The sequence below is a fragment of the Nannospalax galili genome, unplaced genomic scaffold, assembly GCF_000622305.1.
Source record: "Nannospalax galili isolate Female #2095 unplaced genomic scaffold, S.galili_v1.0 scaffold664, whole genome shotgun sequence".
NCBI lineage: Eukaryota > Metazoa > Chordata > Mammalia > Rodentia > Spalacidae > Nannospalax > Nannospalax galili.
The window spans coordinates 4,244,462-4,270,931 of record NW_008354274.1 but is presented as its reverse complement, the minus strand read 5'-3'; the positions used below and the strand labels follow the sequence as shown (position 1 = coordinate 4,270,931).

At 57.3% G+C, this 26,470-nt stretch overlaps 1 protein-coding gene across 5 annotated transcripts; it reads right to left on the bottom strand.

Moving 5' to 3' along the window:
* Positions 1 to 361: 361 nt before the first annotated feature.
* Ints1 (integrator complex subunit 1) lies at positions 362 to 26,470 on the bottom strand. 5 transcript variants are annotated; one of them, XM_029555143.1, is made up of 47 exons: positions 26,368 to 26,470; positions 26,085 to 26,183; positions 25,076 to 25,366; positions 23,265 to 23,461; positions 23,044 to 23,181; positions 22,504 to 22,850; positions 22,226 to 22,412; positions 21,981 to 22,126; positions 21,740 to 21,881; positions 20,748 to 20,924; positions 19,807 to 19,915; positions 19,263 to 19,383; positions 18,840 to 18,917; positions 18,082 to 18,239; positions 17,208 to 17,304; positions 15,894 to 15,985; positions 15,716 to 15,776; positions 14,461 to 14,658; positions 14,003 to 14,132; positions 13,571 to 13,750; positions 13,344 to 13,493; positions 12,485 to 12,664; positions 12,289 to 12,393; positions 11,987 to 12,154; positions 11,682 to 11,793; positions 10,596 to 10,757; positions 9,895 to 10,041; positions 9,479 to 9,577; positions 9,057 to 9,181; positions 8,459 to 8,713; positions 7,557 to 7,716; positions 7,239 to 7,379; positions 6,918 to 7,101; positions 6,718 to 6,841; positions 6,092 to 6,222; positions 5,361 to 5,448; positions 5,056 to 5,282; positions 4,812 to 4,935; positions 4,122 to 4,255; positions 3,852 to 4,044; positions 3,059 to 3,186; positions 2,701 to 2,813; positions 1,889 to 2,002; positions 1,400 to 1,470; positions 1,021 to 1,112; positions 780 to 889; positions 362 to 699 (listed from the first exon to the last, which is right to left on the bottom strand). In XM_029555143.1, the coding sequence occupies exons 2-47, from the start codon at positions 26,140 to 26,142 to the stop codon at positions 584 to 586; spliced, it is 6,660 nt and encodes a 2,219-aa protein (XP_029411003.1). In that variant the 5' UTR covers positions 26,143 to 26,183; positions 26,368 to 26,470; the 3' UTR covers positions 362 to 583. The 5 variants fall into 5 exon arrangements, with proteins under 5 accessions (XP_029411003.1, XP_017658271.1, XP_008849644.1 ...); XM_017802782.2 differs by having other exon boundaries at positions 22,226 to 22,418; positions 22,504 to 22,609; positions 22,691 to 22,850; positions 26,085 to 26,447; XM_008851422.3 differs by having other exon boundaries at positions 22,504 to 22,609; positions 22,691 to 22,850; positions 26,085 to 26,447.

The following is a 26,470-nucleotide window of genomic DNA, read 5'->3' as shown; positions in this document are numbered from 1 at the left end:
CTGAGTACCTTGCACACTGAGCTCCCCAAGCTTACTGCTGGCCCCTGGTGGGTAGGAACTGGTGGCTCACTACTGTGGCCACCCAGCAGGGCCCGCCTAGAACACAGGTTATGAGAGCTGTTCCTGCCTGCACCACAGGGCTCTACTGTCCATTTGGGGTGAGACCACTCCATCTGGCTGATCAAGGGGCAGAGGATTGAGGGCCAGGCAGCCAGTGTGGGCAGCCTGTGGTGCTATCCACTTGGGAGGCTTCAGGCTGTACCTTCCAGGCCTCTGCTCAACCGCTTGAGGTCTCAATGGGGAAACACCAAGCACAGGGCCCCAGGCCCCAGTGGCCACAGATGACACAGGACACCAGACAGCACATGGGAACTGTTTCATTTGAAATGGACCTTGCCATGCCATGCCATGCCAGCACATCAGCCTCTCCTCCCATCCCTTGTGCTCTGTTGTGACCCAGAGGTGGGGAGGTTAGGGGAGGGCCACCAGTGCCAACTGCTGGGCAGGAGTGTTGTTCTCTGCTCGTCAGTCTGCCAGAACTCAGGGGTGAGGCCACCATGAAGCAGCTTGCTGGGACAACATTTCACATCACAGCCTCCATGTGCAGGATCTTCAGGGCCTCGGAGATCTGGGCACTGGTATCTATCTGGCCATACATGCCCACCAGGAAGGCCCGGTGCAGCAGCACAGCAGCATGCTCTGCAGGAGAGGTGTGGTCAGGCAGCACCAGGCCAGCAGGCCCTCCCAGGGCAGCAGGTGGTACTGAGTGGGCAATGTACCTTGGCACAGCAGGGTGTACTCTGGCAGATTCCGGAGGGCAGTCTGTACCACCTCGAAGTCCCGGCTGCCCAGACAGTACATGAAAGTGGGCAGGAAGTCAGCGGCGATGCTGCAAGATATGTGCTAGAGTGAGTACTGCCTTGTGCTCAAGAAGCCCAGGAGCCCAGGCCAGGCCCCAGCAGGCTGAACTCGCTGACCTCCCAACTTGGCTGCCAGGGATTCAGGGCCAGCTTCCCTCACCTGGGGTTGTTCTGGATGGAGCGCAGCGCCAGGCTGAAGGCTAGGGTACGGCATGACTCCTCTGCTGAGCTCATCAGTCGCTGCAGGTTTGTCTGTTCAGAAAGGAGGGCGGCAGCCACCAGGTGACTACAGAGGCTCAGCCTTGGGGGCAGGGGGCAGGCATCAGGCCAGTTCCCAAGGTCCCCGCCTCAGGTGCCTCCAGGTCAGAGGGCTGGCCTGCCTGGGCTGTTCCACTACGAGTTGGTGGGGTAGTGCCCAGCCTGAGAGTCACGGTCCCTGACCCCTGCCAGGCCTCCTGCTCCACTACAAGTCCACAGGGCACTGACCAACCTGAGGGCAAATCCTCTGACCCCTGCCAGGTCCCTCTAGCCCTACTCACTGAAAAGAAGCCCAGAACCTCGGGTCTCCGCCGTGACATCTCATCTATGTCGCTCAGAGTCTCCAGCACATCTGAGGGGCAGAAGGCCGGGCTGGGGAGGTTGGAAGGGCCTTGCAGGACCTCCTCCTCACCCCAAGTAAGCCAGAGGAAGAAGGGACATGCCCCAGGAACCCTAGTCCCTCCTAAGGCTCCCCAAGGTACACCAGGAACTGTGTGCCGCACTCAGTGTCACCCTATCCCAACGCCTAACAGGGCTTTTGGCGACACATTGGTCTCAGGTGAGGACCTAATGGTTTACCATGTGGCCTTTAAGCTTGGAGTAGCCCCCTTCCACCTCACCCCTGGTTCTCCTCCGAAGACACTGACTATTCTACCAGCCACCCTGTTGGGTCTTCCTTAAGCACCCTGGCAGTTTTGGGGCTCCACTCTGCTATCTGAGCCAACAGCCCAATGCACTTGGGGTACTGTGGGAACAGCTGGCTTACTCACCTTCAACAGCCTGGCCCCGAGACAGCCTCTTCATGTGTGGGGCCACATCAGCCACCGTCAGTGGGGTAGACAGGGAGACACTGACCAGGGGCAGGGAGCCAGCTGAGCGCTCATCTGTGAGTAAGTCAGGGTCAGCGGACAGATGAGCACTGTGGGCCCAGCCAGACCCACAGTCCCCATGGAAATGCTATGCCTGCTTAAAGGCACTCTGATCACTGCTCAGGACAGTACCAGTACCTGGTACATGGCAGGCACGCAGGATGGCATACTGAGCTGTCCTGAGAGACCTGGCATATGGTTTCTTCATACTGCCCAGAAACAGCCCAGCAGGAGAGTATATACCCCTCCTCTGCCCTCAAGGTGCCCCTTTACTATGGAAGGCTGGTGTCTATAAAGAGTGTGTTCTATGGAGCCCCTTCCCCATGCTTACAGATAGCCCAAGGTCACACCCAGCCTGTCCAAACCCAGGCAGAAGACCTCAGCCAACAAGTCAACCACCCCGCCTCCAGCCATCCTTGAAACAGACTCCCTACCCACCTGCCAGTGACCATGCCAGGAAAGGACAGGGCCACCATCAGGCAAGCAAGGAGATGAAGCCCCAAGGACCAGCCTGCCCAGTGAGCTCAAGTGACATCTGAGACAGTGCAGTGGGATCCAACATCCACAGGGCACCTCTGCTTGGTCAGCCTGGCCATGGCACCAGTTCACGACACACATGAGACAAGTGAGGATCCAGGACTCCCAACAGCCCCAGACACATACAACAGGCAGCCAGCACCTCTCCACAGTGCACAGTCCAGCTGTCCCCTCACCCTCGCCTTCCTCGTCCAGGCCTTGGTCAGTTCTTCCGTCCCTGCTGGGCAGGCTGAGCCCCGCCAACAGAGACTTCAGCATCATCAGGTCGCTGTTGTCGAAGGATAGGTCGCTGTGAAGAGAGCATGGGTTCACCTTAGGAAGGGTGGGCAGGGAAGAGTAGCAGGCATGGGGAAGCCGCAGGACTGGGAAGAGGGGCAGAGAAGAGGGCCTAGGGTGAGGAGTAGTGGAGGAGGGATAGGTGAGGAACAACCGGGGGCCGGTGGGGGGCAAGCACCCCAGACAGATCCTCTTGGCTGCCCCTCCTGGCTGCAGCAGGCAGCCCTACACTGATGCACTGCCAGTCTGGACACTCACTGCAGGGGCTCTGCGTGCTTCTGCAGGAAGGCCACGGCTGCTGGTGCGCTGCAGGCCACATACTTATGGATAAACTGCACAAATTTGCTGATGAAGGGGGCCAGATGGCGGGAAGACTTCCGGTAGTTCTGCAGGGAGACAGAACTGCTCAGGGTCCTGGCAACCTTTACACGAGGTAGATTCCTCAGGCTTTCATGGCCCCCTGTGACCCCTGACTGATCACATGTGGTGACTATGGGGCACAAAGCCAGGCTAACTGGGCCTGGTTTTCTTTTTTGAAATGGTCAGAGAGTCCAAACTGGTCCATATAGAGCCTCACTATATAGCCAATGCTGGTCTAGAACTTGCAATCTTCCTGCCTCAGCCTCCCAAGTGCTGTGATTACAAGCGTGTGCGACAGCTGGCTGACTTGACTTTTGTCCCTGTAATCTCAGCACAGACACACAGAGACCTAAGTGGGCATATGATAAACAACACTATCACAGGCTCATAACAGCATAACGATACCCAAAGGGGCCGGCACCAAGAGCCTAGAATGTGGGGTTCCCCAGGCAAGATGTTGGGGGCCTTTCAGATGGAGCTGATCCCCATACAGTGGAGGCAGTGGCCTGGCTTTGGCCCTGTATTAAGGGCTGGGCTCTCCTGTGGGAGCAAGGCAAGGGACTACCAGCCTGGTCAGGAAGGATCACACCTGGCTGGTAGGCCAAGGGAACAGAAGGGGGTCAAGCCAAGCTGACAGGGAGCAGAGGAGGATGTTGGGGCTGAAGGTGGGGAGAGCCTGCCCAGCACCCACCAGGAGCAGGCGGATAAAGGAGAGCAGGCAGTCCCACAGCGCCCCCTGGTGCTCGCTCTGGAAGACGCGAGGCTGCAGCAGCTCCAGAATGCCCAGCACGTGTAGGAAGAAGGCCAGGTGGTTCTGCTGCCTGAACTCCTGGAAGTTCAGATGCGTGCGTCCGTGCAGGAGGGCCGCAATCATGGGCAGATGCCTGGGGCAAACAGAGGATGCCTGTGGTCACACTTTCCCACCAGACACCCACCACCCACCCACAGCTATGACACATACCGCAACAGCAGGATGGGGTGGGCCACAGCCAGCTTCCGACACGCCATGTTGGCATCAGTCACTCGGCTCTCGGAGGACCGGGAGTCGCTGGTGTCCGCCAGCAGCGTGATGAAGCGATGGATGAGCCCATCCAACTGCGGGGTGGGGATGCATATGAACACAGGTCCACACACCCATCTGAGCCCTTCTGCCCCACTCAGAGCCCTGGACATCGAGCAGCAACAGAAGGAAGAGGGACAATCCATGCACTCAGTGGAACGACCTATAGTACATGCCATAGGCAGGAGCTCATGTGGCCCCCACAAGGTCTGGTAGAGCTGGCCAGGATGGGCGGGAGAGAGGGAAGAGGGCTCAGGGATATTCGGGGGGAGGTGGGGGAGGGGACACTCCCTTCCCAATTGCAGTCACATCCTCACGTTGCTCATGTGTCACACAACACGTGTGCAAACTCATGTCCATCCATCACATAAGCAAAGGTGGTAGGGTAGCAGAAAGCACCTCTCTGTACCCTAGGGGGTCCTCAAGAGTATTTCACAGCAAGACCCCAGGGTCCTGGGAGGTGTGCTCCAGATAGCTGTCTTCTCCCAAGAACCCCTCGAGCTACACGGATGTACCACACACAGCACACAGGGTCCACCATGCACAGGCCCCATGGCATGCAGGGTCCCCACTGAACACAGCACGCCTCACCTTGCAGATGCTGCTGCTGGTGGCACCTTCACTGTGCAGCAGGACCTCAGGCACCGGCACCCGCAGCTCCGGCCGCTGCAAGTAAAGTTGAAGCAGCAGGTCTCGGCATCGTTGGCCCAGCACACTGGAAGAGTAGAAGGCCCAGGTCACCGGGGTGGATGTGGCCAGGGAAGGGGCGCAAGCTGATGGAGCCATTCCGAAGTGAGGGCAGATTCATCCACCACAAGGGCTCAGGCCCAGGCACCTGTCCCCCCACTGCTGGATGCAGTCAGTCAGGTACTCCGTCACTTTTCCAATGCTCTCATCGTTGCCATGGCAGCAGCTGAGCAGCAGGGGCAGCCGGGCCTGGATGAGGGTGCATGCTGCGCTGTTCCCGTCCTGGCTCCTGGTCTCTGCCTCGGACAGAATTAGCTCCACCAGGCTGAGAAGCTCTGGGCCCTGGACATGGAGCACCAGCTCCTCCCGCCGTTTCTGCAATCAGTTACTGCCCATCAGCCCCATGATGCACAGTCACTACCCACAGGGCCAGGCCACCCTTCTGAGACTTGCCTGTGGGGTGCGCTGGTCCCGGCCCTGCCAGATCCGGGGCACATGGATGCAGGCCCAGAGGAAGTCTAGGGAAGCGGAAGGGTCGAGCCTGGGAAGGAAGAGGCAGGTCTCTGAGCATAGAGTACCAGAACCAGGATGAGCTTCCTGGGAAGAGGCCTCTGTGGAAGGCCACTACTGTCCTTCTGAGGGGTCCTTGGTCAGACATGATGCTCAGATGACAGAGTCTTTTGATCCACATCCTACTGGGTCCCGTATCTGTGAGCTAGGTGTCTGACAGACCCCCACAGAGGGAACTGGAGCACCAGCCCTGCCTACACTATGGGCTAGTCACAGACAAAGGACCATGAGGCAGGATGCTGGCTTCTCACACTCCCTCAGTCTGGATGCCATGGCATGGACATAAACCAGACTCTGCACAGGCAGAGAACTGTCAAGAAGAACGAAGGGGCTGGACTGGCCATACCCTGGTAAGCCAGTGAGACACGCTGACCCTGCAGGAAGGGCATGCAGGTGTCCTGGGGCACCAAACACACCAGTTGCCTAAGAAGGTGCAGCCCTGAAGTAAAGTACAGGGATCCCCACAGAAGTCATGGGGTTAAGATCAGAGGGATGGAACCCACTGTTGTGGCTGCCTTAGAACACAGACCATGGCCCCAGTGCAAGACACACTCCACGGCTCACAGGCAGCTGCACACAAGCCAAGGGGTTGCTGGGGTTGGGGTGGGCCTCACCTCTGCTCTCGGCTCTTGCCCAGTAGGACCCGGATACAGCGGTGCAGTGTGGACCAGCTAGCCTGGTGCGTGAGGAGGGCCAGGAGGTAAGGACGGAAGGACAGCACCTGGGCACCTGAGTGACCTTTGCCCTGGAGAAGAAGAGGCCAGAATGGTCTCAACTAGGCCTGGGAACCAGCAGGTCTGATGGATCAAGTTAGCTGACCATGTTCTGGCTGGGGGTGGGTATCACTCAGGAAGCAGCAGCACAAGACCTGGGACCTAGATACCTGCTCTAGACCTTCACTGTCCCCTCATTTCCCCATGCAGGGCAGCGACCTGGGTTCTATCCATTCTCCCTGGAGGGCCCATCTTCCCCTGGGCTTAAATGACAACAGTGGGCGCTCCCCCCTTCCCTTCCTCTGACAGACCTGGTTCCTTAGACCACAGGATCTGGTGGGACTGTCCTACTCCCACCTCAGGCCCAGTCCCAGCAGTCCCAGATGTGGCTGCTATGGTTGGCCCAAGTGGACACACAAGGCGAGCCAGGCCTGGCTAAGCCCACCATTTCATTCTTCTCGGGGCTAAAAGACATGGAGCCCGGAGTGGCAGCACTGCTGGAGGGCCCACAGGCATGTCCCTGTCACCTTTCGTCGTGAGAAGAGCAGCTTCCGCTGCAGGTCAGGGCAGCTGCTGACCACCTCGGGATCCAGTGTCTCCAACCAATCCACAAGCAGCCCTGATGTGGGTCCCATATGTGTGGCCTCCGTGCTGTGGAAGAGAAGGGTCAGAGCAGGGCTCAGCCTGCAGGGCTGCCCTCCCTCCTGCTGGCCGCATTCCCACTCACCTGGCACCCTCCTTGTCCTGCTTGCCGGGACCTGGGGCCTCCTCCTCCTGCAGCAGCAAGGAGCTCACCACCACAATGGGCCCAGAGGCTGAGCTCAGGGAGGTGGCATCCACAGTGGCTGAGAAGAGTGCCGTCAGCAGCTCTTCCAGGTGTGGGGAACGCACCTCGATGAGCCCCCGGAGGACTGCGGGGACAGGAGATAGGTTGAGGGGAGTTGGACAAGACACGTCAATGACTGGGCTCCCCAGGGCAGGAACACCTGACCTCAAGAGGTCCTGCATGGGCACTGGGGACAGGGGACAGTGCTGGGCTGGGCAGTACCTTTGCTTATGAGCTCAGGCTCCACAGTGCACTTCTCCCCAGACCTCAAGGTGGCGATGACGGCCCGCACGGTGGAGCTGACCACTTCCAGGTCATGGCTGAAGTTCAGGGCCTCGGCCAGGTGCAGAAGCCCACTGCGCACTGCCGGCAGGGGAGAATCACCGACATGGCTCTGGTTTGCCCACACATTCACAGCCTGCACCTCTGCTTACAACAATTGTTCTTCAAGGGGCCCCACACAATGCTCCCCATGGCTTGGGCCCACCACACGGACACCAACCAGTCCCCTCCCACCTGTCACCCAGTGCATTAGCTCACCATCGCTGATCCTGCGTCTTGCCGAGTACCGGGTGGCAAACAGCTTGAGTTGGGCCTGCAGGGGCCCGTCCTCCACAGCAGGGCTATCCAGCCACTGCAAGATCTGCATGAGTACTTTGAGGAACAGTGAGGAAAGGCTGGTGTCCTGGGGCACAGCACGCTGTGGGGACAGCCAATCACACGTGGACACGCTAGCACAGGACTGTGACAGCCTTGCCTAGGAAGCGGTCTGCAGCCCAGAATCCAAAGCCCAGGGCTGGAACCAAGGCCTGACATCTTCCCCCTTATGGACTCAAAACAGTCTGGCCTCTCACGTGCCAGGATGACCATAAAGGGGCTTTATAGCCCCCAGTTGGAGAGGTGCCTGCTGCTGGCAACTTATTTCACATGGTCCCAGGGAAAGAAGGAAACACATACACATACACATACACACACACACACACACACACACACACACACACAAAATGAGTGTACAGACTGGACAGACGCAGCAAGATCATGAAGGGGACAGGGATGGGAGGGAACTCACTCTCTCTTGTTCACCATCCTCTGTCTCATAGTCCCAGGGAGAGAAAGAAACACACACACATACACACACACACACACACACACACACACACACACACACACACAAAATGAGTGTACAGACTGGACAGACGCAGCAAGATCATGAAGGGGACAGGGATGGGAGGGAACTCACTCTCTCTTGTTCACCATCCTCTGCCATGGGGCAGCTGGCTTTCTGCACATAAGACCTGGGACTCCAGGCCCACTGACAGTAGCCTCATGGTAGCTTTGGAAGATGACCACAGCCTTCTGTGCCAGGCAGAGTCCACAAGTCCTGGACCACCAGTGCCACCCACTGCCCTTCCCTCCCCCAAGCTCCTTGGGTGCCAGGGTACCTGGTACTGGTACAGTTGACGCATCAAGGGGCAGGACAGGAAATGGCTGTGGTGCATAGCCAGAGCTAGGGTGCCACCATGTGGGGAGTTCAGCAGGGTGGCCATGGCCTGCAGGAGGCGCACTGTGATGCCCGGCACCTCAGGGTTCCCCTGGAGGACACAGGCCAGCTCCTGACCCAGGGCTTGTTGCAGTGCCAGGGCAAGGGGGCGTGGGCTGGAGTTCTGCCACCGTGGTTCGGGGCTCAATGGGAAGATCTGGAACGGCATAGAGAGTGTCAGGAGAATTGCAGGGGCCCTTGTGGCTCCCATGGTGAGGCTGAGCCCCTTATCAGGTTTGATTTTGGCTCAACTGCATGGAGTAGGGGCCCTGGGTTCTGTGCTACAGAGTGGTAAGGGACTCTAAAACCCATGGAGCTGCCCCGGAGGACAGAAGTGCCCAGAGACCGCAAGCCTTGCATGGGACCCAGCACTGGCAGATCTCGGAATGTGGGTGTGAGCACAAGAGAAGTGTGTACCGCTAGCTGGAACAATGCCACACAAAGGAGAGAGGGCACAACACAGGGTGCTGCTGTAGGGTCCTCACACTGAGGCCTGGTACCTGCAGGAAGATGCCAGCCAAGTCATCCTCTGGGCTGAGCACTGGGACCTGTGTCCCAGCCCGAGCTCTACCCTGGCCCGGTGGGGGTTCAGGGCTACTTTTTGGCTTGGGAGCTTCTGTGCTGTCTGTAGAAAAACAGAAGTGTGTGGCCTCAGAACTCCTGAGCAGCTCCAGTCCTGTCCTGTGGGATACTGTGACCACCAGCTCCTGCCCGGTCCTGTGGGATACTGTGACCACCAGCTCCCGCCCGGTCCTGTGGGGTACTGTGACCACCAGCTCCCACCCAGTCCTGTGGGGTACTGTGCCCAGAAAGCAGCTGGGTCTTGGACCCAAAGGAAGTGCAGATGAGAAAGAAGAGCCTCACTGGCTGGAGGCTGGGAGCAGCACAACTTGGACTGTGATGTATGTGGGGAGGGCCATACCTCGCCGGGGTGGCAGCGAGGCCGTGAGTAGCGAGTGGAAGGTCTGTCCTCCGGAAGCTCCTCTCTCATGCTGTACCTCAACCAGGTGGGCCATGTAATCTGCAAAGCAGCAGACATTGGGCATCTGCAGAGCTAGCCAGCCTTGCCACAGAGTACAGGGCTGGGGCCTCTCATACCATGCCAGCAAGCTACTTTAAGATTGTAGAAGCCAAGCTACAGGAACCCTAGCAGGGGGCCCAGGGCTACCACCAGCCTCAAAACCAGTTGTGATGGGGGCCCAGGGCAATACAGCCTCAGGGCTCAGGGCTCCAGCACTCACAAGAGTGCTGTGCATGCCCAACTGACCCGTTAGCTACTAGCCTGGCTCCACAGGGCCTGGTGGGCATGGGGTGCTGCCAGGCTCGTGGCCCCCTTACTCTTGTCCATGATGTTCTGCTCCAGCGTCTGAGGGTCCTGGGCCACCGCCTGGTCCAGGTACTGCAGCAGCTTGCTCATGCTGGACACAGGGATGCCAAAAGACTGCACAAAGAGCAGCAGCTGCTGGGGCTCCAGGTCCTGCAAAGCTGTGGGCGAGACATGCTCAGCCCCTGCTGGGCCACCCCACACCCACCCAAAACCCCACCACACCTGCCCAGCAAAGGTGGCCCTCAGATACAGAAGCACAGGACCTGGTACCACCACCCCCCAGTCACATGGAGGTTGATGTGATGTCATCAACTGCTCCCACAGCTGACAGGAGTCCAAACTCCTTAGCATGTCCCTTACCAGGCTTCCCAAGCTCACCCTGTCTTTCATCATCAAAGTCCCTTTCCCTGCCAGGGAGCCAGGCTGAGGACCCAAACTGAGCGCATGTTGTCTGGCCCCTGCTGGGCCCCTCCTGCGCTTGGTGCACCTTCCTTGTGGCCCACATATCCTCCAGGGCCCAAGTCAGAAGCCCCACACCTTCCCTGTGCCTGCCAAGGCCCAGACTATTATCTTCATTTCATATAATTTCATTTCTTTCCCAGGCCTCATCTCTGAGCCCTGAGGCACAGCTGGAGATGGCTCAGTGGCTCAGGCTCCTATAGTAGGTATGAGGCTGGGCCACCACCAAAACCTAAGTCCAGCCTGCCCGTACCAGCATCCACCAGTCGAGGGACCTCGGAGCGGATCATCCGCAGCTTCAGCCAGTCTGGCAGTAGCAGCGCCTCCTCAGAGGTGTCCACCAGGAAGGCCGTGGGCAGCGGCTTCTTCTCTGGAAACCAGATATCCAGTAGCTCGTGGAACTCACTGTCACCAGCTTCAGGGAAGACACAGAGGGGCAGCTGTGTCATCTGAGGAGCCATGACCACAGGAAGGACCACAAGTCGAGGCTGGGGGCCCACAGAACACCCAGGGCAGTGATCCCTTCACTGGGGAAATAGACTCTGAGGCACTGAGAAGGTTCAAACACAGGTGATGACTGAGGTCTCACCTCAGGTCACCCTGCTGTTGCACGACAGCCAGTAGCACGCTGGGTTTGGGGGAACAAACATGCCCCATTGCCCAAGGTCATCCACATGTGGGGACTTGTGTGATCACCAGAGCCTCAGCACAGGTGCCTGGCCCTGAAGCTTCCTTGACCTCTGGCTCCACAGAGCCAACCGGCTAAGATGGCGTGAGGCCAGTGTTTCCCACTGCCATTCCCTAGGACATGGTGGACACACACTGGGATGAACTCTTCTACCTTACTGTAGCAGCAGAGCCCACCCAAACACCTCAGTTCCCAGCCAGGGCATCCAGTGTTCTCTCCTCTCACATAGATGCAACTGGGTAGCTAGTGGAGGAAGCTGCTACAGTGACCAGGACAAGGGGAAAGGTTGCTGGCCAGAAGGGTCTCAGCAGCTTGGGGTCATCAGGCTCTGGAATAGCCAGAGTCCTCAGGCCAACCCACAGGCCCATGGGGAGGATGCAGGCTCAGCTATCAGGATAGAAAACTGCCTGTTGTGGTGGTGTGTGGCTTGGGACTGGAACTCAGACAACTAGGCCCTCACTCTCAATGAGGTCCTACACATCCAGAACCTCAGTGTGGGCACAAAATACTTAATAGAACAAGCAAGCAGGAACATTCTCCCTGCACTCAGCAGAGGCTGGGGTGTGATGGAGAAGGGTTCACACAGAGCTCTTCCCAGACTTAACTCCTGGGTGTGAGCAAAACAAGAAAAGTCCAGGACAGATTGCTCACCCCGGGGAGGGCCCAGTGTCAGCAGGATGACCATGGCATGGACCACAAGGATGTGCATGGTGGCTGTCTCCCCACTGGTCCAGCGCAGGAACACCTGGTCCTGAGACTCAGACTGAAAGAACACAGGACAGGCACCAGCTGGCTTAGAGGGTGGGGCTGACTATGGTTCTGACAGTGTACTCCTCACCCTGCTACAGAGCCCCTCATCTGGCCATAGATCTCCTCAGTCCCCTTCAGAACTCCCCTCACCCCTTATCCAGCTGTGAAGCCCCTGTCCCACTGGCCAGGCTACCCTTGGCCCTCACCCAGCTGTAGACTTCCTCTCCCTCTTTGCTCTTGCGCATGCGCCGCACGTAGTGGGAGAAGACAGACAGCAGGGCGCTGAGCACAGCATCGGAGGCTGTGCTGCAGGAAGCCTTGGAGAAGAGGTGCGCCATGATGGTAGAGCGCTCTACAACCAGTCGGGCCACATCCTGGGCAGGGGGACAAGGGCCATCAGAGAGTCCAGGGACTTTGGATGAGTGACCCGCCTGCCTGTGCACCAATCCAACCACCAGTCACCATGTTGGTGACGCTGAGCCAATTATCCCTGCCATAATCCTCTCACCAGGGCCAGGTCGCTGTGTGGACCCTGCTCCTCCACTGGTGTGTGCTGGGACAGGTAGATGAGGTAAGCGCTGATGGTCTGGGGGTCAGTCTCCATGTGGATGGCCTGAGGAGGCAGGTGGCTGGACATCTGAGATGGATCTTGGGACAGTGTACAACCTCCCTGCCCTCCCAGGCTGGCCTCGCCCACTCCGCACCTGCTGCAGCGCCAGGGCCGTGGTGGTCCTCACACTGTCGAACAGGGGCAGCTTGGGCAGGTCCCGCAGCAACCACTGGTAGCCCTGCAGCGCGTCTGCCTCCCCCGTGTCCTCCTCCATGGGGGGCTCCTTCTCCTCCTTGTCACGCAGGCCACCTTCCGACAAGACCAGTGACAAGCCCTGCAGGCACATACGTACACAGGGCTCAGCCCACCTGCCCTAGCACATGGTGAATACTTCTTACTCCCAGGAGCACACAGGTCCCTCAAACCCCACACAGAGAACGCAGCAGTTCCCAGGACAGGAAGTCATCTGGTCCTATAAACAAAAGGAAAAAAGCGGTACAAGCCGAGTGCGGCAAATGTCATCTTTTGTTTTTTGAGAAAGGGTCTTACTCCATAGCCCAGGCTTGTCTCAAACTCATCACATAGCCCGGGCTGGCCTGGAATCTGCGGTCTTCCTGCCTTGAACTCCTGGGTGCTAGAATTACTGGAATTACCCATCACACCCAGCTCAAAATACTTGTTCAAAGCTTTTTTGGGGGCGGTCCTAGAGATGTAAAGGAGAGCCTGAGTCCTGGTGCCCTGCTCAATACCTTTCCAGATACAGCAAAATGTAGTTTGTGGTGGAGCCCCTGCCTAGAATCCCCCATCGAGGGGCTGGGGTGTGGCTCAGTGGTAGAGCACCTGCCTAGAATCCCCCAGTGAGGGGTTGGGGGTGTCGCTTAATGGTGGAGTGCTTACCTATCATGTGTGAGACTCGGTTAATCCCTAGGACCACACCACACACACTCACACACTCCCTGTGCGCGCATGCGCACACACACACACACACAGTCACCTGGCCTGGCCATACTCACCTTCATGGCCAGCACCCGGGAGGCCACCTGTGAGGAGCCCAGGCGCCGCAGGAAGTAGTCAAGCACCTCACACGTGGTCTGCTCATCAGCCTTTGGGCCCAGCAGCAAGTCCTGCAGGCGGCCCAGTAGTTGCCGCTGTTTCTGCTGCCTCTGTAGGAGAGGGACTCTCAGGGAACCTGGGCACTGTCAGGGTGGACCTGGCAGGGTGAGCAGGTAGACACCAATACCTGCCGCTTCTTGGCCTTCTGCTCCCGGCTCTCCCCTTCATCGTCCTCCTCCCCCGAGGCGGTGGCATCAGCAGCGTCATGCAGCAGGAACTCACACAGGCACTGCACTGGCAGCACATCCAGAGAACCCTCGCTGGACTGCACCAGGTCGGCCAGCCAGGGCATGGACTGTGAAGAGGCCTGCGTGGGTGACAGGGAGACCAAACTTAGTATAGGAGGCCTAGCCCTATGCTCTGTTCCCTTTTGCATGCAGGTGCTCAAGTGTACCCTATGCAGGGCTAAGTGACCTAAGCAGTCAGCATGCACTGCTGAACTACCCAATGTGGTGGCATCATCAGCCTGGATGGGCATGACAGTTACCACGCATCTCTGGATGGCTCTGGAATCTTCTGGACCCACCCTGCTCTCCACCCCTCCCACGGCGGGGTTCACCTGGCGCTGGATGATGTGCAGGAGGAAGTCGGGGTTGCGGCTGCGGCACAGCAAGTGCCCAAGGCGCAGTGACTGGTTGAGGGCTTTCACCTGGTCCAGGATGTGAGGAGGTGGCCTCCGTGGGGGCCCTCTGTGGGTCATGGGGGCACAAGCATCAGAAGGCCACATGCACAGCACCAAGTAGCAAGTGGCGGAACGCACCCGCCCTGTCCAGCCACACTGCAGTTCACACTAAAGCTGGGCCCAGCACCTGAGGCCTAACTGCAGAGACCTACACCACGCTGGGACATCGTGGACAGCTCAAGGTCAATTCAGCCTAACTCCCCACCACCGTGCACTCACACTTAAGGCTGGGGCAGGGTGGGAGGCATACTAGGTTAAGTTAGAGTCAGGGTTAGTGTACTGGGGGGTCCAGCAGGTCAGCCGCGACAGGAGGGTGAGTGTTAGGGTTTTCGTACTGGGGTTCCAGGCTGGTCAGCTGTGACAAGAGAAGGCTGCTGCTCTCAGTGATGGTCTGCTTGGTTGAAGCAGCGGCCAAGTGGCCTTCAAAGGCCAGGATCTCCTGCTTTTCCCGCTGGGAGACCTGCAGCTCTCGGTTGATCATCTCTGTCCGAGTTTCCTCATCAGTCAGTGTGCATGGTGGGTACGAGTAGTTACTGGGGACCAAACACATGGGTCTGGTACCTGCCCCTGCACAGTGGCACCCAGTACTTGATGCTGAGGATCAGGCACATGAAGCTGTAGCCATCAGGAGCACCACTGAGCATGGGGCCAGTGATAAGGCCATCCAGCTGAGCCCCAGCAGCCACAGGCTCCAGGACATGGCCACTCCACATCTGTGACAGCCACCTTCCACCTGGAGCCTAGCCAGCATTGGACTCAGGGTCCTACAGGACACCCACTCTATCACGCCACGGGACACATATCAAGCCACATGGGACCTCTGTCCATAATGATGGCGACAAACAGAGGCACATACAGGCAGAGACCCTGACATCTGCCCTCCTTCACATGCTCCACAGCTGTCTCCTTGAGGAGCCCCTTTCACAGTGCTGTCCCCAACATTCTGTGTGAAGCCTAGTCCTCAGTCACCTGGAGCCCATGTCTCCCAGACAAAGGCCACACATCTGTGGTCCCAACATCATAGCCACACCAGTCCCCAAAATCAAAGATACACACACCTAGTCCCCAATTATCATAGCCACACATAAGACTGGTGCCCACAATGTCATGACTTCAGGCTGTGAATAAGGCCATTGCACTCTGTGTGGTATGGCAGGGCTGGACCCATCTCAACAGCACATGTTGCCCTGATACACACAGACTTCTATGCAAAAGCAGGAAGGTACTGAGCTGTGGACCCAGAGCCCTCCTCCATTAGCTGTGCTGACCACTGCACAGGTCACTATGGACCTGCTGAGGTCACGTGTGGTCTGGACCCACCTCCATTGTGTTCCCACCCCTCTGCCTGAGCTGTTCCCTCCCCAGTCCACAGTGCGGGAGCTGCCCAGCATGTGCCCACAGGCTCTGCCACCCTTCCTGTGAGCTCCCACCACGCGATGTAGACCCAGACCCATGCTGCCCAGCCCCAGGAAGGAGTGGAGACCAATGGCTTGGCCTCAGAAACCATGCCCATGGGGAAGTAAACAGCAGGGAGGCAGCACACATGCGCAACAGAGGCACTGCTCCTCCTACAGCCCGCCCTGGGCTTACTTGGTCATCACCATCTCCATGAGCATCTTCAGGGTGGGGTACTCCTCCCATGCAGCCAGGCCTAGGGAAGGAGAGAGGGGCTAGCCATGGCATTCTTACCAGCCTCCCCATACCCCGGCTGGCCCCTTGCTAGGCTCTAGCCCATGACCTATCTATCTCTGTGGCCAGGACAGCTCACCAATGTTCTCTGGGTTGAATGCAGCAACAACCAGCAGCAGAGGCCAGGCCTTCCAGTAGAGGGTGGAGATGGCGAGGTTCGGGGGCTGATACCTGAAAGGCAGGGGCGTTACTGCCAGGCCGGGCAGTGACAACATGGCAGACAGCCTGACTGATCAAATCAGCCACCACCGTGGACTATGGGATTGATGGTGGCACCTCAAGATCTCCCCTTCCAGGATTCTACCCTCCAGCAACAGCTGTCCATGCCATCAAGAGGTGCACATACCACATGCCTCTGCTGAACCCATGGCAGGCTTCCTGTAAAGCAAGAGCCAGTCTCCCAGTGGCTCTGTACCCTGGGCCACTCGTGCCCTTACAGCTTCCCACATAGAAACACGGTATGCAAGATAAAAAATGCTCAAGATGCCACTTGTCATTTATTCTTTATCCTAGGAAACTAGAAAGTAAGGTGGGGTGGCTCACACCTGTCTTAGCTAGTCCAGAGGCTGAGGCAAGAGGATCTCAAGTTCAAGATCTTGCTTAGGCTACACAGCAGTTCAAGGGCAGTCTGGGCAACCTGGAGATCCTATCTCAAAAAAATAGAGGTGGTGGGCTAAAAGATGGCTCAGTGGTTAAGAGCACTGGCTGGGTTTGATTCTCAGCACCCACATGGTAGCTAACAACCGTCTGTAACTCCAGTTCCAGGGGAACTCTTCTGGCTTCCTCAGGCACTGCACACACAGGTGCACTTACATACATGCAGGCAATGCACTCATATACACAAAATAAAAACAATAAATATTCTTTTAAAATGAAAAATAAAATAGCAAGGTAAGTGATACCTGAAGGACCACTTCTGAGGCTGACCTCTGGCTTCCATACATGTGTACACACAAGCACACACATGCATGCATACATACACATTAACATGTACACACATATATATGCATATTAAAAAAAAAAAGTATGCCAAGATTAAGGCAGACAACCTGAGTTTGATTTCTCTGGGTGGAAGGAGAGAACCGACTCCCACTAGTTGTGATCTCCACATGTGCACCGTGGTATGTACACACAAGCACATGTATATAAAATAAGTTGCAAAACAGAAAAGTGTGAACAAGTTAGGGACTCCAAAGAAGTTAATGGGGAAAGACCTGCTCGTGCAGCAATAGTGGAAGAATGGCTGCCCACCTGGGAGCCAGCTCCACCTCGGCCCTGCGGATGGGCTTCCCCAAGCTGAGCCCTGGGAGTCAGCTACCCCTTGGCCTTGAGGACAGGCTTTCCTGAGCTCCCCAGGACAAGCTACTTTCTGAGCCTGGGGCTGGAGCCTTACCCAGGTGGCAGCTGGATGTTCTCAGGGTGGTGGTAGGTGCACAGGTTTAGAACTGCGTCAATCAACTGGATCCGTTCCACCTTCAGAACTTCTACATCTGAAAACCGAAGATGCCTGCGTTCCAGAGCCTCAGCGGGCAGCAGAGAGCAAGCGGGAAGACAGGTGGGGGCTTTGCTTTGGGCTGAGCATGTGTGTATGTGTTTGTGAGTATGTGTATGTACATGTGTACACAGATCTGCATGAGTGACTGGCACCATACAGCATAAGAGCAGGGGCACGAGCTGGGGAACTGAGGAGACAGGTGTTGGCACTGGTCCTGCAGGGTGGCCACACCCTTAAGAGCAGCCCAGCCTGGGTGCTGAGAGGCATTGTGAGAATCCACAGAGGATGCCAGGCATGGTGGCGTATGCCTTTAATCCCAGCACTCGGGAGGCAGAGGCAGGCAGATCTTTTTGTGTTCAAGGCTAGCCTGGTCTACAAAGCAAGTTCGAGACCAGCTGGGGCTACAGGGAGACCCTGTCTCCAAAAAAAAGAGAACCCACAGAGGGTCAGAGGGTCAGGAGTACATGTTCAAAATCATTCTACTGGCCCTAAAGAGATCAAGACACAGACTCAAGTCCCTGCTGGGATCCACCTCATGGGAATGTGAGCAAACTGTAGTCAGACAAAGGCCAGACAGCCAAGGGCACAAAGGTACCCCAAGAACCTGACTCCGGGTCCCCAGCCTCCCAGAAAACTGTTCACAGGTGCAAACGGTGTGAGATCCAGCAGGGATGGTGGCACCCTCAGCTCCTGTGGAGTAAAGGCCAGAGCCCAGCTGAGTGTCACCTAGTGAGGTGCAGAGGAGGCCCATAGCAGGGCCCCAGAGTGTTACCATCAGCCTGTATGGCTGCAGCTCGCTTCACAAGGTGGTCAGCCAGCTCCATGGCATCTGCAGGGCCAAGGGGCAGTTCACGGGACAGCCCGATGACCAGGATTCGCATCAGGGTGTCCTCCAGGATGGGTACCTCTGAGCAGAGCCGCAGGAAGAAGCTGCAAGTGGTGCTGGGAGTCAGGGATGGCAGGGACATGGCAAATCCACTGGGGTCCCCTGTGGGGCTGGGACAGTGGCTAGACATCTACCCATGGCCACTTCTCCATGGGCATGTCCCTTTAATTTAATTTAGTACACTTTGCAGGCAACATGCACCAGCTCCTATTGCCTCCTGCTGAGGCTTAGATAGCCACATGCACAGTCATGAGACAGACTGCACACACTACTGACAAGCACCTGAGACATGGCAGTGAGGGTGGCAGAGTGCTTGGGGCACAGTAGGCCAGCAGTCTCTGCAAGCTAGACTGGGTGGCAGGATCCCAGGACATGGGGAGTGACCCAGAACATAGGATTGGAGGGGACAGCAAGGCAGATAAGGGCTGCATGTGTAAAGCAGGGAGGGCAGGGTGGGTCTGAGACACGGGGAAGGGCCGTCTGGGGGCGACCCAGGTCATATGGGGACCAGGGCTCGCTAACTGCAGACACCATCGCAGGTCTGCGTAGCACTGCGCTTTGCAGGGTGGGCCCACTCCACCAGGCAGCTACAGAGTAGATGCCATAGGCATTGCTCCCTGGCCGCCCGGTCCCAGTCCACTCACTTGCGGTCGCTCTCAGGAGGCCAGTTGTCCCATTTATAGTAGGTCTCTGGCTGCTCAGTGAAAAGCACCTTGTGGAGGCTGCAGGGACAGAGCAGATGTCAGTAGGGATGTAGCTCTGCAGGGTGTCTCCACGGGGACAACCCAGACAAAAGCTGGTGATGGAAAAGTGCTTGGGGCTGCCCGACTCCTGAGCTGCCTGTCCTTGGCAGCAACCAGCAACAAGTGAGGCTGACTGAAGCTCTGTAAAGCGTGGAGACCCATATGTGGATCCTGTGAGATCCCACAGATCCCGCTGCCCTCTATCAATACTGTAGCTTTAAGGGTCTGAATCCAGCTAGTGGCCCTCAGGAGGTGATAAAGCTCCTGCCTTAAGCTGGCAGCAGGTAGGTACACTGGGAGGCTGAGGAATGACCTGGCTCTTACCAGTGTACATAGTCCTTGGGGGCGAGTTTGCTGATGGAGGGGACAACAGTGTGGAGCCACCACACGGCATCACGCTGGATGGCTGAAATCTGGTTCTGGAACGTGCGCAGCACCTCAAGGTCTGACGGGGATGAGCAGGTTCATGGATGCCTGCCAGCCTGGATAGTCCAGGCTGTCGCCATTCTGTTATGGACCCCTCCACCTCACTGTGACCCACAAATCAGGAGGATGCCCACAGAGAGTAGGCCTCAAGTCTAGACAGTCAGGCCCCAAGTCTAGACAGTCAGGCTTCAAGACCAGTCAGGCCCTGGGCCAAGAGGATCAGGCCCTGATCCAGGATAGTCAGGCCCCAAGCCTGGAGGGTCCTCTCAGCCAGATGACAGGAGGGAACTGCTGCTTCTAGGCGCCCCTCCATCTTCCCCAGTAGCCATGCTGAAGAGGCTCCCACACTCCATAGACCCCTAGGGGACAGCTCAACCTCAGGGCAGAACCAGGCCTGGCCTCTGCATCCCTGTCCAGAGACCCCAGCCCAAGAGAGTCTTACTCCTCTTTTCCCCTTTGTCCCAGGCGATGCCAGCCTCTTTCACCTGGGCTGTGATGCCCAGCATCATGGACACAGCCAGCACATCCGTGATGTGAACCACAAACCGCTCCTGTAGGCAGACAGTATGGTGGGACTGCGGTTGCCAAGGGCACAATGTCGAGAAGGGTCTGCTACAGAGAGCCCCACACTGCACAGGGCCGCATGTGTGCAGGCAAGCAGCACAGACACACTGACACACACACACACACACACACACACACACACACACACACACACACAAAAATAGCTTGGGAAACAGCCAGCAGAGACAGGTCTTGGGGTGGAGTTGGCCAGGCAAGCAGCACAGACACACTGACACACACACACACACACACACACACACACACACGCACACAGCTTGGGAAACAGCCAGCAGAGACAGGTCTTGGGGTGGAGTTGGCCAGGCTGAGCAAGGTGAGGCTACCAGGAGAAGGGTCAGAGAACAGAGCTGGACAGAACCCTCTCGAACAGCATACTGCCACCAAGGCAGACTGCCATTCTGCCACAGGGTCATGGAGATCCCCAGCCACCCAGCCTCGTTCTGTTCTGCAATAGCTCCTTATCTTTCAGGTGGTACCCCACTCATACAGACCCACTGCACGGACTCAGGGATGCCCAGTCCCTGCTCACGGCCACTCCCCAATCTTGCCAACTGCAATGTCCACATCTAGCCTGGAGTCATCAGCTCCCCAACTTGGCCAGCTCCTCCCCACCCTTCCAGGAGATGGAGTGACATGTCTTCTGGAACCCAATGCTGAGTGACCTCACACATGAATACGCATCCACTCAGCCAGCTCTGCACACAGGCCTGACATGTGGCCATCCCTGAGGAGACAGCAGAGTGTGAGTCTGTCAGGGCCAGGGATCCCCAGTGGAGGTGGTGAGTAGGGTCCCTGAGGTACCTTGAACTCCATCTCCAGGTACTGTGGCTCCTTACGCTCCTGCATGAGCCCTAGGCAGAAGGCCTGGAAGTTAATCTCGTGCTTGGTCTGCTTGATAATCTCTCGCAGCAGGGCCCGGGAGGCGCGGAGGTAGTCGTCCTTATTGGTCAGCAGGTCCTGGAATACCATGGCCAGGAACTGGGGCAGAGAGAAGCCACAGGGCACTGGGGTCAGTGGCCATCTAGGTTAGCCCGCCAGGAGAACAGCCCATGAGCTCCCCAAAGCAACCAAATGGGTGACGTGGTGTCACTGTATGAGCTCCCACAGCACATCTCAGGGGCTGCTGGTCCCAAGGGCAGTGCAGCCTCCTCTTCCAGGCTGTGAAGTCTAAGAAGGGAACTGTGCAGTATTTAACTCTCCTGACAGTCACAGAAGAAGAGCCAGTACTCTTCTAATCAGGAAAAATATTAACCAACAGACAGAGGGATGGGGGTGATGCACCAACAGACACAGGAATGAGGATGCTGCATGGAACCCCAACCTCAGACTATCCCACCCCAATCCCCAACCTCAAAGAATATCAAAGAATATAAAAAAAGCAATGATCCCCCCCAGGTCCACAACTACCCACTTTTCTCAGACCACAGAGATGGGAAGACAACCATTAGGCTGGCAGGAAGCTGGCATAGTGCCTAACTGCTGTGCTTTAGCTAAACACAATGGTGCTTTCCTAGGTCTGGGGAGATGCCAGATCTAGCACCCGGCAGCCAGGACACCAGGCCAAGGCTGGAGGGCTGTGGTTTGGAGAAAAACTCTCATCAAAGAGGCTAGGCTGGCTGTAGTGAGGAGGTTGGGCTTACAAGGATAGTTTAGAAGTTAGACACCAGCGGGACTCAGGCACAGAGCAAGAGTCTCCTCCCACACAGGACTGCCAAACCACCCAGCTTCACTTCCAAACAGGGTGACCCCTCTAGCCCAGAGGCTGAGCTGGCCCAAGTGCTGAGCATCCCCACCTTGGGTGCCAGCTCAGAGCTGTGCTGCAGCACTGTGTAGAGGATCTGCATGTTGTTGGGGTTTCGCGCATTGGAGAGCTCATTGAAAATCACAAACTTGATGGTAGTGCCCAGATTGTCCTTGTGGGCGTTCAGCAGCTCCCTGGATGAGACCCAAGCATGTGGGGAGGGGACTCAGGCAGGTCAACCCCAGCCACCTGCTGGCCTGTCGCATGGCCACCATCCCCAACCACCTGCTGACCTGATGCAGAGCATGTAATGGTTGAGGAGGACCTTGGGCTTGAGGCGGATCTTGATCAGGTGGGAGATGGCATCCATGTCCTCTGGGCCATGTGAGTTGCAGTTCATGCACACAGACATCAGCAGGTCCTGGGCTGGCCTGGTGAGCTGCAGAGAGGCCAGAAAAACAGTCAACCACATCAGCGGGACCCCCCAGGAAAGCCCTCAGGAGCTCTGCCCCTTGTGCTTCCCACCGTGGCAACGCACCTTGGGGTTCTGCAGCCACATCTCCAGTCGCTGCACAGCCAGCAATCGCACCTCCTTGTAGCCACAGGTGGCGGTGAGCAGCCTCAACAGGTTCCTGGATACATTATCGATGGGCTGGCGCCGGTTCAGCTGGTCACGCAGCATGTCCAGGACATACTCCTCCACACTCTCTGTGAGATCATCGTACCTAGGCCAGAGGGGGGAAGGCGGCCAGGAAGGATGCTGTCCCTGGCGCCCTTCCACGGACCACCCCAGGCTGGGGCTATCTGACCACCTACCTTGGCATGAGCTGGCTCTCCTGCTCAGGGCTCAGCTTCTCCTCAGCAATCAGCAGCTCTGTCTGGCTGTCCTCTTCCTCTGTGAGCGAGGGATGGGGACTGCTGCCTGCAGGGACAGTGGGAGCCCATGGGTGTTTCCCAGGGCTGTGGAGGGCCATGCCCCACCCCCGAGTTCCCCAACTCTTACCTGCACCGAGGTCACCCCCGCTGCGTGCTCCCTCCCCCTGCAGCAGCACACTCTTGGGTGGCATCTTGGTGTTGAAGGCTGTCTGGATGTTGTCCACAAAAGTCCGGCAGTGAGGGCTGTCCACCCAGATCCGCTCGCCCAGTGAGTCCTCGATGTATACCTGCAGTGAACCACATGTTCAGGCCCTGCCTGATGCTGGTCAGCTGCCCTAAGGAGGTGTGTCCAGGAGGCCCTCACCAACCCATGCAAGAAGGAGAGCACATGGGGCTCCATCTGCCTGTCCCCTGTATAGTCTCCAGCACCCTCCCTTCCCATGGTGCTCTGCTCCCTGAGGCCCTGGAGCAACGACTTACCTTCACAAAGATCTCGGGCCAGTTCTCATCCTCCTCATAAGCAGCCATGAGGAGGTTGCAGGCCAACACAGACACCAGGCTGTTCCCTTTAGCCTTGAAGTTGACAGATGCGTCCCGCCGCAAGAGGCTGCACAGGGCCTGTAGGGAAAGCATGTTCACAGGTACTCACAGTGCCAGGTCCAGGGAGGCCAAGAACATGGAACCTCAGTCGCTAGCCTCACCTCGATGACACCCTCTGTGGCAAAGATGTTGGGCTTGATCTTGGCCAGATACATGAGGCTCAGATAGAGTGTGCTGTCCGGCTTGGCCCGCGTCACCTTCAGCTGCTTCACTGCCCCACACAGCACTCCCTCGATCCTGTCATCATTGCCCTCCAGCTCGGCAGCTTCAATCTCATCCAGCAGCACTGTGGGCAGAACTGACCATATGGGAGGCTTGGGTTAGAGCAGGAATGGGAATACAGGTCACCCCCAAGTCATAAGGATAGGCCAACCACTGCATGCACCTCGGGTGTGTCTCATCAGCATCCAGAGGCTCTGAGCTCAGAAACCACATACCCCAGACCCTCTGTGCCTTTTTTCCCCCGCTGGTACTATTTTTGTTGTTGTTGTTTGTTGCTTGTTTTTAATTTTATGTGTATGAGTGTTTTGCCTGCATGTATATAAGCACACCTGTGCCATGCAATGCAAATGGAGGCCAAAACAGGGCATGGGATCCCCTGGAACTGGAGTTACAGATGGTTGTTTGCCACCATATGGGTGCTGGGAACGGAACCTGGGTCCTCTGCAAAAGCAGCCAGTGCTCTTAACCTGAGTCTTGAACCAAGGGCTTCATAAATGCTAGGCAAGTACTCTACCACTGAGCTATGCTAACTGTAACTGGGGGATTCTAGGCAGGTGCTCTACCACTGAGCCATGCTGCAGCCCCTCACTGGGGAATTCTAGGCAGGTGCTTTACAACTGTACTACATCCACAGTTCATACTTTACTTTTTACTTTGAAACAGTCTTGTTAAACTGCTGAGTCTTATTGAACTTTCCATCTTCCTGCCTTAGATTCCCAAGCAGCTGGGATTGACAGGCCTGACTCCCAGGCCTGGCTCCCTCCCCTCTGGCCTTTTCACATGACAACACAATAGCAAGGAGCAACACAGCTTAATTAAAGTCATCAGGACACTTGTCCTTTTTAGCTCCTACCCAGAAGTCATCCTAGAAAATGCTCTACGAGGAGCAGACATACAGGCATCAGTGTCTGCTACTTATGTACTATGTATTCAACAGCTGGGACAGAGGTGGTGGTTGACAGATCTATGCTATGGACATCACAGAGCCATTTGAGGTCATGAGGGGCTAGGGCTGTAGTTCACTGGAAGAGTACTTGCCTTGTATGCATGAAGCCCTAGGTTCAATCCCCAATAATGTCAAAAAGAACCACTGGAATAAGGGACAGAGAAGCAGGGGGATGTCAAACAGGCGCAGAGCTGCAAATGCCAGGTGAAACAACAGGAAGGTGGATGCAGTTATTGTTACTCTTTATTGATGTGTTTTCACCTGGGAAATGGCACTAAACTGCCCACTGTCCCTGAGGGAGAAGCAGCATGCAAAGGGTCTCCTCCCTCTTGAGGAGCATAGTAGAACTACCTGGGCGTCACACATTCAGCCGCCTCCCCCAGCAGGGCTCAGGATGGTGCTGTCACAGAGGGGAGGGCTGCAGACACCTCAAATAAGCTATAGAATGATGAGATCAGAGCACAGTGCAGGGCTAAGAGGCATGGATATACTCAATGGCCAGACAGGATGAGGAGAGCCCAGAGCCCAGAGTCGGGGTGGGAAGCACACCTGCACATGATGTCCAGAGAGCAAGCCCACAGTGAGCCAAGCACCCTGCTGACACAGCTCATCACACCCATTCCCACAGAGGATCCCAGTGGGCAGACAGTAGCACAGTATGAGGCCTGGAGGGAGCCATGTCAGATACCAGGTGGATGGACAGGAAGAGGGAAGCTCTGTGGGAAGTCCAAAGTCTGACTTTACCTTCAATGGGCACCACAGACGGCTCTTTAATGGAGGGAGAAATGGCTCGTTTCTCTGCAACTGCAGCCTCGGCCAGACGCCCCAGGGCGCTCAGTGGGGGAGTGGAGGAGAGTTTGGGACGCTTGGTGAGGCCAGTCAGCGCTGAGGCCCCAGACAGGGAGGCCGTAGCATCTCTCTTGCGCTCGGAGGGCAGGCCGGAAGGGGCTGGCTTCAACAGGGTGGATGCTGTTTTTGACTCACTGGTCTGACCCTTCGAGCCCAGAGCAATAAAATCCCCAGGGGGAGGGTGCCCTGCAAAGAGGAGGAAAAAAATACACTCTTTCAAAGCTCCCAAGGTGGAAAAGCTTGACTCTAATTCCTGCCTCAAAGGGGATTAACAAGGCTCAGAAGAGGCAAGAGTCAAGTGTGAGATCACTCAGCAAGTTCCTAGGAGAGCCAGGACTGACCCAGCGCTCACTATAAACCAAGGCATCTCTAACTAACAAGTACTAGTCTACTTAAACCTTATTGAGTCTCTACAACAGGTGCGTGACCCTCACTTTACAGGTAAGGAAGAGACAGAGCGGTCAGGCAATTTGCCCAGTGTCACACAGTGAGCAAGCAGCAACTCCAGAACCTTAGTCCAGATCATTCAACCCCAGGGTTTAGCCCAGGTTGCCATGTTCTTCCCAGCTGCTCATCAGGAACCCCTGGGGTGACTGCGACCTGCAGGAGCCCTGGGCTGGGGAACCCCTATCTTGCAGAAGCCCCTGAGTGACGGAGTCCTGCAGCAGCCCTGGGTGACCCTGTCCTGCAGGGGCCCCTTCACTGACCATGTCCTGCAGTATCTGAGCGACTCTGCCCTGCAGGAACCTCTTCTGACTGTGCCCCTGGTGACCCGTTCCTGCATAAGCCCCCTTCACTGACTGTGTCCTGCATGAGTCCCTTCACTGACTAGGCCCTGCATGAGCCCATTCACTGACGCTGCCCTGCAGGAGCCCCTGGTGACCATGCCCTGCAGAGGACGCACCTGAAGGCTTCGTGGCCGCGCTAGGCCTGCGCACGGTGGTGGGCTTGGCTCGGTTCATCCTGCCCGCGGCCCTCGCGCCCCTCGTCGCCGCGCCGTCACCTGGGAGGAGGCGGCGGGAGTCACTCGCTCGCTCAGTCATTCATCCCTCGCGCCGAGGCCGTGGGCGGAAAGCCCAGGGCCGCCCGTCGAGGGCGCGGAGCGGGGCAGAGTGCTGCGCACGCGCGGTGGCGCGTGGAGCCGCTGTCACGGCGGAGACGGGCGCTAGGGTCTGCAGACCACTCACCTCCCGCGCATCACCCGGGAACCCGCCGCCCGGCCGCCCCGAAAGTGGGGACTGGTTTGTGTGCGCTCGGAGAGCTGATTTCCGCACTAACCGGAAGTAAAAT

Bases quoted from the DNA above. Each gene is read 5' to 3' on its own strand.
- Ints1 (XM_029555142.1), bottom strand. From the start codon at position 26,223: ATGACTGAGCGAGCGAGTGACTCCCGCCGCCTCCTCCCAGGTGACGGC. The intron at 12,155-12,288 runs GTGAGAGGATTA...CCCCCTGCCCAG, and splicing joins CACACAGCGACCTGGCCCTG to GATGTGGCCCGACTGGTTGT. The intron at 11,794-11,986 runs GTGAGGGCCAAG...GTGTTCTTTCAG, and splicing joins GAGAGGAAGTCTACAGCTGG to TCTGAGTCTCAGGACCAGGT.